This window comes from Dryas octopetala, chromosome 8, assembly GCF_963921425.1.
Source record: "Dryas octopetala chromosome 8, drDryOcto1.1, whole genome shotgun sequence".
Classification (NCBI taxonomy): domain Eukaryota; kingdom Viridiplantae; phylum Streptophyta; class Magnoliopsida; order Rosales; family Rosaceae; genus Dryas; species Dryas octopetala.
In genome coordinates this window covers 6995569-7010014 of record NC_141373.1, presented here as the reverse complement: position 1 = coordinate 7010014, position 14446 = coordinate 6995569, and the positions used below count along the sequence as shown (strand labels likewise).

The following is a 14446-nucleotide window of genomic DNA, read 5'->3' as shown; positions in this document are numbered from 1 at the left end:
TGCTTCACTTAGAATCTAAGTTGTGTGGGAATTAATTCAAGGATAAGGAGGTTTGGGAAATTGTTGAGCAAGAACAAGGCTTAGAAAGGGTAAAAGCATCATGTAAACATCACTAATCTTCAGGTGCACAAACAAAGCTAAGAGCAACAAAAGATCAAAAGAATGACAACCTTAAGCTAACAGCAAGTGCTTCTTGCTCGATATGGCCTACAATGGAATATCTCCAAATTCAACCTGGCCAGTACAGGTGATAAAACAGTGTATTCAACTTTAACCTCAAAGATCAAAACAATGATGACCTTAAGCACCTGCTTCAGAGGACCCAGTTTGTCGTCGTAACTCTTCATCAGCATTCCTTAAAAATTGGTCCCAGCCACTCCCAGTGCTAGTGTCCAAATAATCATATGGCACTGCTGTCTTCAGACCTGGCCTGACACCACACTGGCTCTCCACAATTCTGAAGTCCACACCTTCGCCTTGTCCACTACAATTCGGATCCAATTCCTCCCATGTAAACATCAGGGGCAGCGTAAATGCACCCCATGGGTTGAAATCCACAACTTTAACCCGCTCATCCTTTGTCACATATACATCAAAAGTATAATTTTCTGATTCAAATCTTGACCTCAAATTATCCATAAAAAAATCTAGGATCAATGCTCGAAGATGATCTTTCTTTTCAAGCAGAGCAGGATAGAAGGTAGTCACCTCACGTTGGGAAATTCCAACTAAATTCTGACTGCGTACAAAGCAACGGAATTCCATCTCTGGCTTAATAGATTCGTACCATTTACGAAGTGCAAGGAAGAAGCTCTTGGGTCTTGATGAGGTTTTGTTACTGCACGAATCATATGCATGGCACAAATCATGGATCAATGACTCAGAGGATTTTAGCAATAGTGCAATCTCACTGAACGAGGAGCATCTGAGAGTCCCACTTGTGCTGATCCAAGCAGAGTCTTTTGGTGAACTCCAGTTTAGCTTAGGGAACACGGCACCTCCAAGGGATTCAATTGATTCCTTAATCTCCAACTCAAGGTCAGGAAAAGAAGGGCGCAACGGAGGCTGCTCTGACTCATTATCAGATCCTTCTTGTACTTGATAGTCATCTTCCTCCTCTGGATTATGAATTCTATTGGGTAAGGCATCTTCATTTACAACGGAAACAGGAAGAACGAATGGCCCCGAATCATCAAGAAGGTAATGGACAAAGGGTTCTGGAAGTTCATGAATCCAGGTTTTGATAGACACAGATTTAAATTTAGGGTACCATTCCTGTATCTGGCATCGATTAACTTCTTCTTCGTTCATTTTGTTGTTCAGTGTATGAATCAAAGGCTGTTTATTATAGGTTATGTTTTGCTATCTGGTGAAGAAAAACCAAAGAGCATGATTAGTATAAAGTACACAAATTTTGTTTTCCTTGAAAAAAAAAAAGATAAAAAATCAAAAAATTGTCGAAATTCTTGCAATGATCCCCACTGAATTTAATCCAAATAAAGAACAACAATTTAATGAATATGCATGACAAGCAACCTTGGATAAGCACAAAGTGTGCACACTTTGTGACAAATTTTATGACCAAAATCTAACATCACCAGTAGTACACTACAGTGTGAAACACTTTCACCAGTCAAAGGGTTCATGCATGAAATCGGTTGGAGAAACAATTAAGTCTGAAGCGTTTCAAAAATTATGCTTATCACTGCAAAACCCTAACACCACAAGTCAGGTTCCATTCCCCTCTCTCTTTCCCTCTCTCCAAACCCTAATTTTTAACTACGAAGGACCATGCATGATTGAGCAGTTGCTTTCAAATGCAAATTCAAGTCGAAAAACAACAACTACATTGTTAGCAATGAACAGAGAAAATATGTGTACCTGATATGCGTTCAGAGGCAGAAAGCGTCAGAAAGCGTCAATAATTTTCTTGACATCAGCAACCTGAAAAACATCGACAAAATTAATTGCCACAAATCATAAAAGGGATAAGAAAAAAGATGTTCAGGAACCAAAGATGTAAAGAGTAGCTTAGTGTCAGTGCTCATGAAGAAGCTTATGAATACAACTGGGGTAAGCAGAAAAAAGCACTCAGGATTGGTCAATTTGATTATGTTCCTTGCCGTGCTTTGGATTATCCCAGCCGATATAGACAATGAACTTTCCGGGATAAAAGCTTAAACATTCAATCCAAACACGACAAAATTGAAACAATGTCTATGTTTTAATATAATATTCACGCTAGAGATCAGAGGTGAGCACGGTCTGGATTGGTTCGGTTTTAAGCCAAAACTGAATCCAAACCGCACTTGTCGGTTTGAGAAAATCTCAAACCATAACCAAACCATACAAGGGTTAAACTGGTGGGTTCGGTTAACCGATAATTCGGTTTGGTTAGGTTTTGAAACATGCCCAATATTATTTTTCAGGCCCAAACTTAAAACAGTAAGTTTTTCAAGCACAAATCATCCACATTTTGCAAGATTACTTTCAATATCATACTAAATCCATATATAGAACCAAAATCATCATCATTTCACCACTAAATCCAAACTAAACACTACAAACAGTTCAAACCCTGGCAGCAGCAACACTACACTCGAAAGATTGAAAAAAACATATGAAAATAATGTAATGAAGTACAAATGAACAAAAGAAATCATACATAAACACAAAGTAACACTCATCTAAAACTGCTGTTCTCAGAAAAATTCTGGAAAAATAAATGATGAGTGCCTAAAAGGATTAGGCTGTATACAAAACCTGATACTGAATTCACAGATTGAAAAAGACCCAACCTAACCAATTATTTCACTAATAACTTGTTTCAATCCAATATCTATGTAAGCCAACATACATACAAAATGTGATGAATTCACAATTATTTAGCTTGCAGATGTTTCCTCAACCTTGAAATATTTATCTCTAAGGAAATTAACACCCTAATAAATTAATTTAAAAGCTATATAGAATTAAGTTAACACTCAGCAGTGAGCATAATAATTGATGCATTAGAATCATCAGCCAATACATCAGCAAGTAGGGAGGGGTTTATTGAGCAAGTGATGATGTGCTCAGCAATGGGCATAAACTAAAAGCTATAGTATTCATATTATATACTACAAGTCTACAATTATACATATCACATTTGGCTATTAGACCCAGTTGAAAGTTGAAAGAACACAACATATATAGCTATTAGCTTCGTCTGCAGCTTATATTTTACAGAGCTAGCAGAGGAAATTAATTAATGGCAGTCATTAGAGTAGAAGTGGATGGTGAAGCAAATTGGAGGGCAGATGGGGAACAGGACCAGTACATATATAAACACTCATAAAACTGCTGTGAACAGAAAAACATACATGAACAGGTACTCTGTATCCCAATAGCATGTAAGTATGTAACATAAATCGTGAAACAAAGGACAGCACAGAGAAATTCAAAAGACAATCCCAGATCAAGATTCAAGACACCCAAAGCCCAATAATACCTGAAACTCATTGTGGAGATCGCGATTGGAGGCGGAGCAGCGCGGCTGAGAGAGAGTCGAGAGACTCGGTGAGCGGCGTGAGGGTGGCTGATGAGTTCCTGCGCACTGCAACTATTTAGATGGATATTTCAATATTTTGTTTAGGAGATGAATCTATAACATCCTATTTTTTACATAAATTTTGAATGAGTCTATTTTATTTTATATAAGAGTTTAAGGGTTTAGAGTTTAACATCCAAACAGTCTATTTTGTAGCTCTCAATAAAAAAATTATCTTTGTAAAAATTTAAGTAAATCAAAAATTATTTATTTACAAAAATTAAATAGTCAACATTTTAAAGTGTTTATTTATTGACCACTTAATCTTTTTAGAGTTATTTACACTCATACATTTGAAGTTTATCGTATTTTCACATATATCATTGAGATTTTAAAAATTAAACATACATCCCATAAGATTTCAAAATTGTTACATATAGCCCTCTATAGTGAAACAAAAAATGATAAGAAAGTATGTAAAAGAACATGCTAAGAGTGGAATGAGTCGAATGACCTAATAAGATTACTCAAAGTGTAAGTCAAACCTTAATACCAATATTTTCTTCTTTGTTTATTTATTGTTTTCTCATGCAGAGAGTTATATGCAATAATTTGGAAACCTCAGAAGGTGCATGTGTAATTTTTAAAATCTCAAGGGTGTATGTAAAAAGACGATAAATTTCAAGGAGTGTAAATGTAAATAACTCTTCCGATTCACCTAATTTTTTCATAAGGATGATCCTTTAATAGAGATCTACAAGATACACAATTTAGATCGTTAAAATCCTATATATAGTTAGCCCCATTGAATACTTATGTTAAAATTTATGTCAAAAATAAGATGTCATGGATCCACGCCTTTTGGTTTATGTCACTTATATATTTCCTTTATTTTCAACTTGTTAGTCAATTATGTGATGTAAGTATAGCATAGCCAAGTGACTATTGTTTATTGAGTCTTATGAGTCATACTATCCAAATTTCAAAGTAAATATAGGACTTAGCTGGTATAAAATATCATGTATTGGTTATTCTGGAGATGTGGGATATAATATCCAGAGTGGATGTAGGTCTTACTTTTGATGGATATGACTTTAATTCATGCGTGCTTTTTGAATAGCTCTGTGAAATTTTGTTGTGAAGGTAATACTATTGAAACTTTCTCAACTGACTATATTTAATTGGTTATGTGAGATATCGACTAATGTATATAATCAACTTTTAAGACCACTATTAATTTTGAGACCACTATTAAAAATTAATAATACATCTAAGTAGATACCTCACATAATCAGCTGAATATGGTCAGTTGAAAAGTCTCAAAACCATTATCTTGCTGTTAATTATGTTGTCAGAGATGTAAGACATTATTGTCCGTACGAAGCTGAATGATGTGCTGGATTGAATATATTATACTTCACAGTTCACAAGGATGATAGATTGCGCTTCTAGTTTGTGTGGGGTTATCTGCATATGCCCAATTGGTAATGCACCTGGAAGCATGAAAGCATGCTTATGTGAAAATTACTTGGGAAAGTTGTCAATTTTTTCTTTTGACATCTTTATTAACTTTCAACATATGTTGCAGATATCTGGAAAACCAGATCATGTGACAAAGAGGGCCCTTTATGAAGTGTCTACTCTATTGCATATATAAGAATCCACGGAAGGACAAACCTCCTTCCGGTTTTCCTATGCCTTTTGGAAGCCCATTCTTCTAGGACATTTCATGACCATTGATGCTCCTTTGGAAGCTGAAACCCAAAGACAAAATGCTATAGCAACTCCACTCTAAAACTATTACTTTGAAGATCTTCATGTCTTTTCCAATGATCTTGCATAGCTCTTTATACATGTGACTCATGGTTCTGTTTGCACATGAAAACTATGCACTGTAAATGCATGTCATAATAATGAGCACATGGGATGCTTTGGTTGTGAATGAAGAGCACAAGTGGCGTCGCTGTTGATCTGTGTATGCATGGCCCATTGCATTGACCTCTCTGTTTGTGGGAGCTCCAACCTGGAGAAGCTGGTTCACCGTTCATGAGTCATGACATAAGTTGAAACAGTGCTTAGTCTTGTATTGATTAGTGGCCAATGTGTAGGCAGACGACTGCCAAATTTGGTTATTCCTTTGTGTGCCTAGAGCACTACTATTCCAAACAGTTCATTTATCCCACACTTAAAATCTTGAGAATTTTTTATAAAATAACAGATTTTGATGAGATTAAACTATTTTAACCCAAAACGTACATTATTACTTTTACAGTTCTTTGGGCATTTATTGGGTTCAAAATACCTCTCAACTTCAACATTTATGAGATATATCGACCCATTCCACTTCAATATTAATTTCTTAGACATATTCACCCATTCCACTTCAACATTTCTTAGATATATATATTCGACTTCAACATTACTTAGATGTATTGACCCATTTGAATTCAACATTACTCAAGTATGTCGACCTATTCAACTGTTTATAATTTCTTAATTTCATACCCTTATTACATATGTTATCCTCAATATGTAATATCTTGGTTACAATGGAATAAAGTTATCACCGACTTCATTTACTTTATTGATTTCATTTCGCTTGTCTTTAGTAATAATGTTAATTTAGTGTTGGTGATACTCAATTACAAAAATCACTAATAACTTCAAAAAGTAATGATTACAAAATGTTTGTTTACATTTATTTTGTACATGTGGACGAAAACCCTCATCGATAATACTCATCTAAAGAACTTAAAATGTGAATTGGGGTGGAACTAGTCGACCGAAGACAAAAGCTCCCTCATACACACTCGGGTTCGAACCCTCCCTCCTCCCCTACTCTAAAAAAAAAAACCTTAAAATGAAGCTAACAGTACCACAAAATATAATCTATATAAAGTTGCACTTGCACTGCAAAAGCAGCCTTTTGGTTTGTGGATTCCATTAGTGGCTCTAGGAAAGAACTGCTTTGAACTTAAGTTCGGAAAAGTAGAGTTCCAAAAATGGGTTAACCAACTTGACCACTTCCTATCACCCTTTAATAATTTATTCGTTGAAAAGATATGCAGGGCACATTCACATTGCCAAATTACAAGAAAGAATTTATTTTTCATCAAAAAGCAAATACAAAAGAATGATTGAAACTTATTTTTTGTGTTATAAAAACCCATTACAATTTAGAGAGAGAATGTTTAACTTCTCTTCTCTCCCACTTCAATTCATCCACATTCCAAGGAAATAACCAAACCAATTGAATTGTATATGGAGGTGGCATCCATACTTCTATAATATTTGACCTTCCAAAAGAAGTGTGAAAATTAATATATTTTTTTTATGCAGAGAGAGAGAGAGAGAGAGAGATTCCACTAATATTTACACTCAAAAAGTTCAGAATTCATTGTGTTAATTAATGTCACAAAACGACTGAATGCAAGTACAACTGTACAAGTGTCTCCTAATGTACTTCTCCTACTGTACATATACATTGCCCACTACTAGTTCCAAAAAGGACATCAAGAAGCCTCAACATGAAGACATCTACATAGATACTATTGTCTGAAAGAAAACACTATAAAATTTGCTAGGCAAGATACCACCAATCTGGTTTGCTAATTGCTACTTTTTAAGCGATTATTGCCAATTCTCTGGGCCCCAATGGGACCCCCCCACAATACATCAAATCATGAGGCAATTCACTAGACACTAATGCAGGGACCTGGATCCTCTACCAGGATTTTCTCTACCAGACCATACCAGACTTTAAATCTCAATCGTTCAAAATTATTTAATGGCTTAGATCATGCCACATCACATGTGCTTAATGAATGGTTATTTTGCTTAGACCAAGACACAGTAAAAGGACACCCTACCGTCTTCATCTTTTAAGACCATTATGACTAATGAAAAAAGAAGTCTCCTTCTTTGAGGAAAAAAACATACAATCGCTTTCTTCCAATTTTTTCACAGAGCACAGCCACAACCACTGAACCACATTAGCTCTTCCAAAAGTGGTGGATTTTGAAGCCAAACGCCGCCATTTACCAACTCCGATCTCTGAGCACCTACCTCCGCGCATCACCGCTAGTTCCATTAGTATGGAAGATGTTGATCTACAAGTTCTCAGCGTCACCATAGTCACTCGACGCCGATAAGATTCCGTATGCGCCGCTGAAAATGATTTAGAAAACTTTTATTTACTTTGAATGCTCCATAAAACAGAAAATTTTTATGTACTCTGAAAATCTTTTTATCTTTCCTTTGTTTTTTTTCTGGATATTTTCTTTTTAAGGTTTGATAATAAATAAGCTTTAAAAGAGTTGCATAATTTATTGGTTATCTAGTTGTTAATCAGTGGTCTTTGTGGTCTTGGTTTAGTTTTTGGAGTGACGTACTTTTGCATCTCTTTGTTTACTGAGAAAATGGAGGAAAAAAAATTGATTCCAGTATGGTATTTTAGGATTTGGGGAAATGGGGGTCCGGCGGTGACGCTGCGGGTGCTCGGTAATCAGAAATTGGAGAACGGTGGCGTATGGCTTCAAAACCCACCATTGGAAGTGCTCATGTGACTCTGGCTGTGGCAATGGCTGTGCAAAATTTGGATGGGACTTCTCTTTCTGTGTAAAAATTTGGGGAAGAAGACTTTATCTTTTCCGTAAAGGAAAGAGGCACAGCAGAAGACATAAGATAATATCTCTTTTTACTGTGTCTTGGTCTAAGCAAAATAACCCTTCATTAAGCACATGTGATGTGGCATGATCTAAGCCATTAAATAATTTTGAACGATTGAGATTTAAAGTCTGGTATGGTCTGGTAGAGAAAATCCTGGTAGAGGATCCAGGTCCCTAATGCAGAGTTCTGAGGCTTATCGATCATTCACTCATCTCCGAACTGTACATATTTTCTGGTCGGTGCCATCTTTAAGGCAAATTCATATTTATACCTACTTGGTATGAAAGGGTTTACTAATCACTGCAGAAGAGTTAACAACTTATGTCCTATATACAGTATATAGGGAGTGGAGTAAAAGTAAAACTTATTGTCCCCTGGGACACCAAGCATCACAAGGTAGGGGCCACAGCATTGAGATGAGATAAAATAAAAAACAGGCACTCTCCACTCTACATTCTAATGCTTCTTTCTATTCCTTTCCTCTTTTTCCTCTCTTCCTCTTTGATCTAACGCTTCAAACAGTCCATTATAACCACAGCACAGCCTTAAATTCATCAACTTCCTTTTGACACCCTCACCTAAAATGATCTCCCAGGGAGAAGCAGCAAGTGAAATAATACTAAAGAACCTGAGCCTGAGCCTGAGCCTGAGCCTAGGTGGGAATTTGCTCTCAACAGAGGGAGACACAGAGTCACAGTCAAGACCAGCTTCTGGCAAGGTTTTTTCCTGCAACTTCTGCATGAGGAAGTTCTTCAGCTCACAGGCATTAGGGGGTCACCAGAACGCTCACAAAAGAGAGAGAGGTGCAGCCAGAAGATACCAGTCCCAAAGAATGATGTCAATGATGGGTTTGCCCTTCAATGCTTCCATGGTTAGATCCCTCGGCGTTCAACCCCACTCACTTGTGCACAAGCCAAGCAGGGACGAAACTGCACTTGCAGGAAGATTCAATGATGCCAATACAAGGTTTAGCATGATGCCTTTCACAATGGACGATGTAATGGATTCGATGTGGCCAGGCAGCTTCCGCTTGGATCCAACAGTATTAGGGCCACAGTCAGAGCCATGCAAGCTTGACTTAAATCTTCGACTCTGATCCATCCATATCCTGCTACCTTAGTTGGGAACTTTCTTTTATGACTTTCTATTGGAAGAGGTCTCAATTATTTCATCTATCAAGTACAGAACTAACATATATAGGTTAGAGGCCTACTATGGAGAGTCATCCTCTGTTTGTCTGCCTGATGAATCTAGGAAAGATACTGAGAAGTTCCTACTGTTTTATGCATGATGTAAATTATACTATCGCAGTTATTTCCAATACCACAATGCATGCAATAATTACTAGTCCATTATGTGTCATGGCAATGAGTATTTAAGAGGATTTTTTTTCCACTCCTGATTATCAACTTATAGTTTCGTTTTATCTATGATGCAAACAAAAAACAAGAGCTATTCCAACCCCACCCCACTTTGACCACTCAAAAGCTGAATCCCAGAGGCCTTGAGTGATATCAAAGCAGCATAAGCAGATTACCAACTCTACGAACTCAGAGATTTAACAGCATACTCATGGGCATGTTATATTTTTGTATGCATGTGAAAGTTTCAGTAGTTTGTATACCAGGTCAAGATTTCACACCTAGGTTGTAATCCAAAAGATCGAGTTTTGCACTTGTAAAATTTTACTTCCATAAGCTCCACAAAGAATCAGATAATATCAGAATAAGGGAGTATTCCGCCCTTAACATCTATACTACTCTTCCCACCAAATCAGTGCCTTTATCTGGTGCCTAACATTCCATTTCCTGTACCTTCTCTTTTTTTGTTTTTTTGTTTTCTAAGCTGATTAAATGAGTAGCGAATGTAATTCTTGCATGATACAATGCCAGAAAAGAAAAAGTGTGAGATCACAGCTAGAGGCGTCTAACCTCCCAGAAAATAACAAAGCTGTTTTTGAAGAAGACATCAACAATCCCAATTAATCATTTATCTTGCTTCCTATACAATTTTTAAAATTGACTGACATCAGAGACCATTGTTTTTTTCGGTTTGGTTTATTCCTTTCGCATATAAACTTATGTTGAGGCTAATGTTATGATCAAGAAAATGGGATAACCATTTGGAACTTCCTGTAGATTACCACAAAGAGGCTGTGGTCGATTTTATTTCACTCCTAACTAGTCCTTGAGTAGTTTAGAAATTAAGGATCTCTAAAAATGTGAGGAGTAGTGCAATGGACCTTCACATGGGTCTCTCTAAATGTTTTTTTTTTTTTTTTTTTTTAAAGCTTGGATTTATCCTCACCCCATACCACTGGAGCCAAGGCCAAAAGAAGCTGAGTGCTTTCATTTAATCAAATGACATTTTTAATTTAATATTAGTAAATAACAAAAGAACTTTTTAAGTGTAATTTTAGGTAGAAATAATTACTAGTTTACTTATAAAAAATACAGATGCATTACTAATTCTGTTGCATTGGTTTTGATTTCTGCTCTCCACAAAATGATCGTGGAAGCCATGGCACAAATACAAAAAATAAGATATCTGCACGAAGTACAATTTCTTTCTTTTTTTCTCATTTAATTGAACAAGATAGCTTACTAACCATGACAAATAGAGTGAGAATATATATGAATGTTAAAAGTAAAGTTTACATTCAATAGGACCCATCACACAAAGAGAAAAAAAAAAAAAACCTCGTGCTGGAAGACAATTTACAGCCTTACATATTACTAGGTACCTTTAGCTTTTGGGACTTATGCATGACCACAGGAAGCTTTTGGCTGATGATGCTTGGATCATTATAGGCAGCAGCTTCAGAAGGGTATCCCTTCTGCAACATTTAGTTAAGAAATGAGAAAAGAAAATACTTTATGTGCAACAAAACCTTCTTCTTTTGTTATCACTACAATGTAAGGAGCCAATAGGAAGAAGAATGATACAATCATTAGTATGAAGCAGGATTTATTAGGAAACAAATAGCATTTTGAGAAAATACAGTAGCTGTTTATTACAAGTCAGTTGGCAAACTAACCATCTCAAGTCTATACAATGAAAACAGCAATAAAGACAATCACAGAATGCCATTTACAATAGCATGTATGTCCTGCTTATACAAAATCTTTAAGCCGAAGTTTAAACTTCCTACAATTACCATATAACACTTCAGTTGGAAGGAAAGCTTGACTTGGAAGTCAAAAAATTTACATCCATATATCAACAGGACAAAAGCCTTACTCAGAATCCAAATTGCTTTATCAGAAGTCAGAAAATGACATATAAACTGACAATTTATTTTAAATTCCAGCAAACTTTTATGAATAAGCTTTCTTACAGTGAAAACAGTTTGATATTATTACTTTTATTTACACCTAATTATGAACAGACTGACAAACGTTATTCCAGATTAAAGTGCAGGAAAGAATTGCATGATAAAAATTCCATTTGCCAATGAAGAATCTGAGTGATTGAGCCTTGAAGGACTTCTTAAGAATTACTGAAACAATCAGAGGATGGCTTCGTTCTTTTTACATATATTTTTATTAAAAATTCTACAATTATTTCACTTATCCCTTGTTAGTTCCCAAGCCTAGACAAGATAGTTAAAACCCAGTTCAAAGTTGATGAACAGTAAATGCCTGTTCATTATCCACAAGTCATATAAGAACTAAATAATTTTGTGGGAAGTGAGGGAGGTTCACAAGCATCTCTTTGTTTCCCAAGAGAAAACAAAACAACTAAATAATTTTAGATAGTATCATAAAGGAAGGTAGTATTATAATTTAAGTGCGAGCATGGAACTTGAACTTACTGCAGCTAAAGCTTGAAATGTGGTTTCTCTCCAGCAGCTTTCTCGAAGAATAATGGGATTCGCATCATCACCGAAAACACAATGCATACGAGTGTCCCTTAGTCTCATAAGAACTCCATCAACTCTAAGCTGTAAGAAGCTGAATCAGTGAGTTACAATATCAACAAAACAGAAAAAAAGTGATTGATGATATCACAGAATTTTCAAAAAGCTTGATATATTCTTTTCAATTAGTTGGAATATTATCAGTGCCAAAAATTATTACACAAAACAATAATTTGATAATTGTGTTTGGCTAATGGAAATTAAGTGAATTGAGGGAAATTAACTCACCCAGAATCGCAAGAGAAGAAACCAACAAGTTGGCATGACTCTCTAGAAAATCAAAAGGTAAGATCATAAGTCCTTGCCATCCTCATATTGTTGACAAAGCAGATTAAGCCACAACAGACAAATAGAGATTGAAGACTTACCACTTTTACAGTTAAAAGTGACACTCCATTATCAGCCAATTCATCTTCATACAAGACTACCTGCTCAGTTAGAGGGATGATCTTGGTCATGACTCATGACAGGTATACACATACAAGGAAGAGAAACTAGAAAACACATGTCCACATAGGCACACGGTATGTAAGTGCTTCTAATTATTAGCCAGAATGCCCACCTCGTCATAAAAGAGAATAGGCTCTTTTGATGCCAATGCAACCACATCAATGTGTTCTTTGCAGTCCTCCCAGTGGAGATTGCACGCCTCCTTAGAGATCTCTCCTCCTTCATGCTGCCATATAAAAGGAAAATAAAACTGTAGTGCCACTGTTATAATATAAAAAACAGTAAAAGAAAAATGAAAAGGCTTTGCAATCACCTATATCAGTGTGTAAGAGAAGCCTAGCTAACTAATTATGGCATGATCCTACTTCAGGCATAAAAAAATAACAAAACAAGAAGATAAAAGGAAATGCTCCATTATAGAGACAGAAAATATGCACCTTGTCTGCATCCAACTGAATACTTTCACTTCCAAAGTACGGCGTTGTGAATGTATAATCATAGTCCAGTATTACCTCCTGGGAGGGTTTACTGCAAATTGAGACAAGGAATGTAAAAGTGAATCCCAATACCAGTATCTCCATTTATAAACTGCTACCTTGATAAAACAACTTGATCGACAGATTCAAACCCAATATCAGGACACATAATGAATTCTGTCCCACAAGAAAGTTATCAAATAGATTCACAATAGACATAAAATTTCCCTCCCAAAATCTACAACTCATATTGATAATGAACACTATACCAAATGTAGTCAATCAAAAACATATTTCTATCCTGTCAAACCGAACTTGTCAATCTCATTTTTAAGTAAAAAAAAAAACAATATCTTCATCCTTTATAGAGTACCAATCATATGGAAGGGGCTCCTGAAGCATCAATCATCCATGAAATCAAAGGCAGTACACATATAACATGCTATAGAACTCAGTGTCACAAAACTATCCATGAAGAAAAGTAGCTCATGGTGGATAGTGGGTTACCTTCTGAATTTCCATTTAGCAGCAGCTGGGACTTCAACTGGTGGTAAAGCTTCCTTCTTCCACCCAATTAAAGCATCAAACGCATTGAAATGAATTGTGGTGCCACTTTGAACATGCTTCAGGACCAAACCGCTGTCCCCAAACACCATCTCCGGCAAGTGACAAGTCTCAAGCTTTTGCTCCCACCTGCAACAACCCACATCAAGAACCATCCCCAACATTACATTTCACCTTCAAAAAATTGAAATCAGAAACTATTAGCGACGACCCAATAGCGAATCAAGAGCATACATACAGTTCATAGGTGGAGGAGTTGAGAATGGAGCGCTTGCGAGACTCGATTTCCCAGCCATGGATACGCAGGCCATGGCGTCCGTCGGACAACAGCTCAGCTCCGGCGGCTTTCAGCTCCTTCTCATCGACCTGAACTTCCATTTCGAGCTCGCCGATTGTCGTGGTTCCGTGGTTGATTTGCTACTTCCGTCGCTCGATGTTTTTGTTCTCTCTATGCCAACTACGACCAGGAGGACTGGAGCCGGACTCGGGACCCTTACTCGCTGTTGGCGACTCGGGCGGGTCCAAGTGAGTCTCGGACTTTGGACCCAACACGGCTCCAATTTTTTTCCGGGTTCGGGCTAGGTTTATTTGGGTCCACATCTAAATTGAAAAACTAACTTTCCTTTAATTAACTGTTAGTACTGGATTAAATGCCAACATGATTTTGGCCCAAAAAAAAAAAAGCCAAGACCAACCAGGACGCCGGCACATTTAATGATATGGAAGTGCAATAATGCTGGTTCTCCCATATTTTTTTTTTTTCATATTTGTATCTCATTTGATGTGTCATTACTTTATTAGAAAGGTATTTTTTTTTTTTTTTTTTAGGTTTTATTTTTT

At 36.4% G+C, this 14446-nt stretch overlaps 2 protein-coding genes and 1 pseudogene across 4 annotated transcripts; 1 reads left to right on the top strand and 2 right to left on the bottom strand.

Moving 5' to 3' along the window:
• Positions 1 to 80: 80 nt before the first annotated feature.
• Positions 81 to 3629, bottom strand: LOC147276649 (uncharacterized; annotated as a pseudogene). Its single transcript, XR_015123942.1, has 3 exons — positions 3491 to 3629; positions 1882 to 1944; positions 81 to 1366 (listed from the first exon to the last, which is right to left on the bottom strand). The product of XR_015123942.1 is annotated as an uncharacterized LOC147276649 (transcript).
• A 5102-nt stretch (positions 3630 to 8731) lies between these two features.
• Positions 8732 to 9581, top strand: LOC147276648 (zinc finger protein 7-like). The gene has a single exon (XM_086254969.1). The coding sequence runs from the start codon at positions 8781 to 8783 to the stop codon at positions 9291 to 9293; it is 513 nt and encodes a 170-aa protein (XP_086111095.1). The 5' UTR covers positions 8732 to 8780; the 3' UTR covers positions 9294 to 9581.
• A 1162-nt stretch (positions 9582 to 10743) lies between these two features.
• On the bottom strand, positions 10744 to 14096 carry LOC147276647 (TIP41-like family protein). Of its 2 annotated transcripts, none has more exons than XM_086253766.1 (8): positions 13845 to 14096; positions 13550 to 13735; positions 13004 to 13094; positions 12679 to 12816; positions 12485 to 12544; positions 12345 to 12386; positions 12012 to 12140; positions 10744 to 11033 (listed from the first exon to the last, which is right to left on the bottom strand). In XM_086253766.1, exons 1-8 carry the CDS (start codon positions 13982 to 13984, stop codon positions 10923 to 10925), a joined length of 897 nt encoding a protein of 298 aa, XP_086109892.1. In that variant the 5' UTR covers positions 13985 to 14096; the 3' UTR covers positions 10744 to 10922. The 2 variants fall into 2 exon arrangements, with proteins under 2 accessions (XP_086109892.1, XP_086109893.1); XM_086253767.1 differs by having other exon boundaries at positions 12679 to 12792; positions 13845 to 14092.
• Between the last annotated feature and the right edge of the window lie 350 nt (positions 14097 to 14446).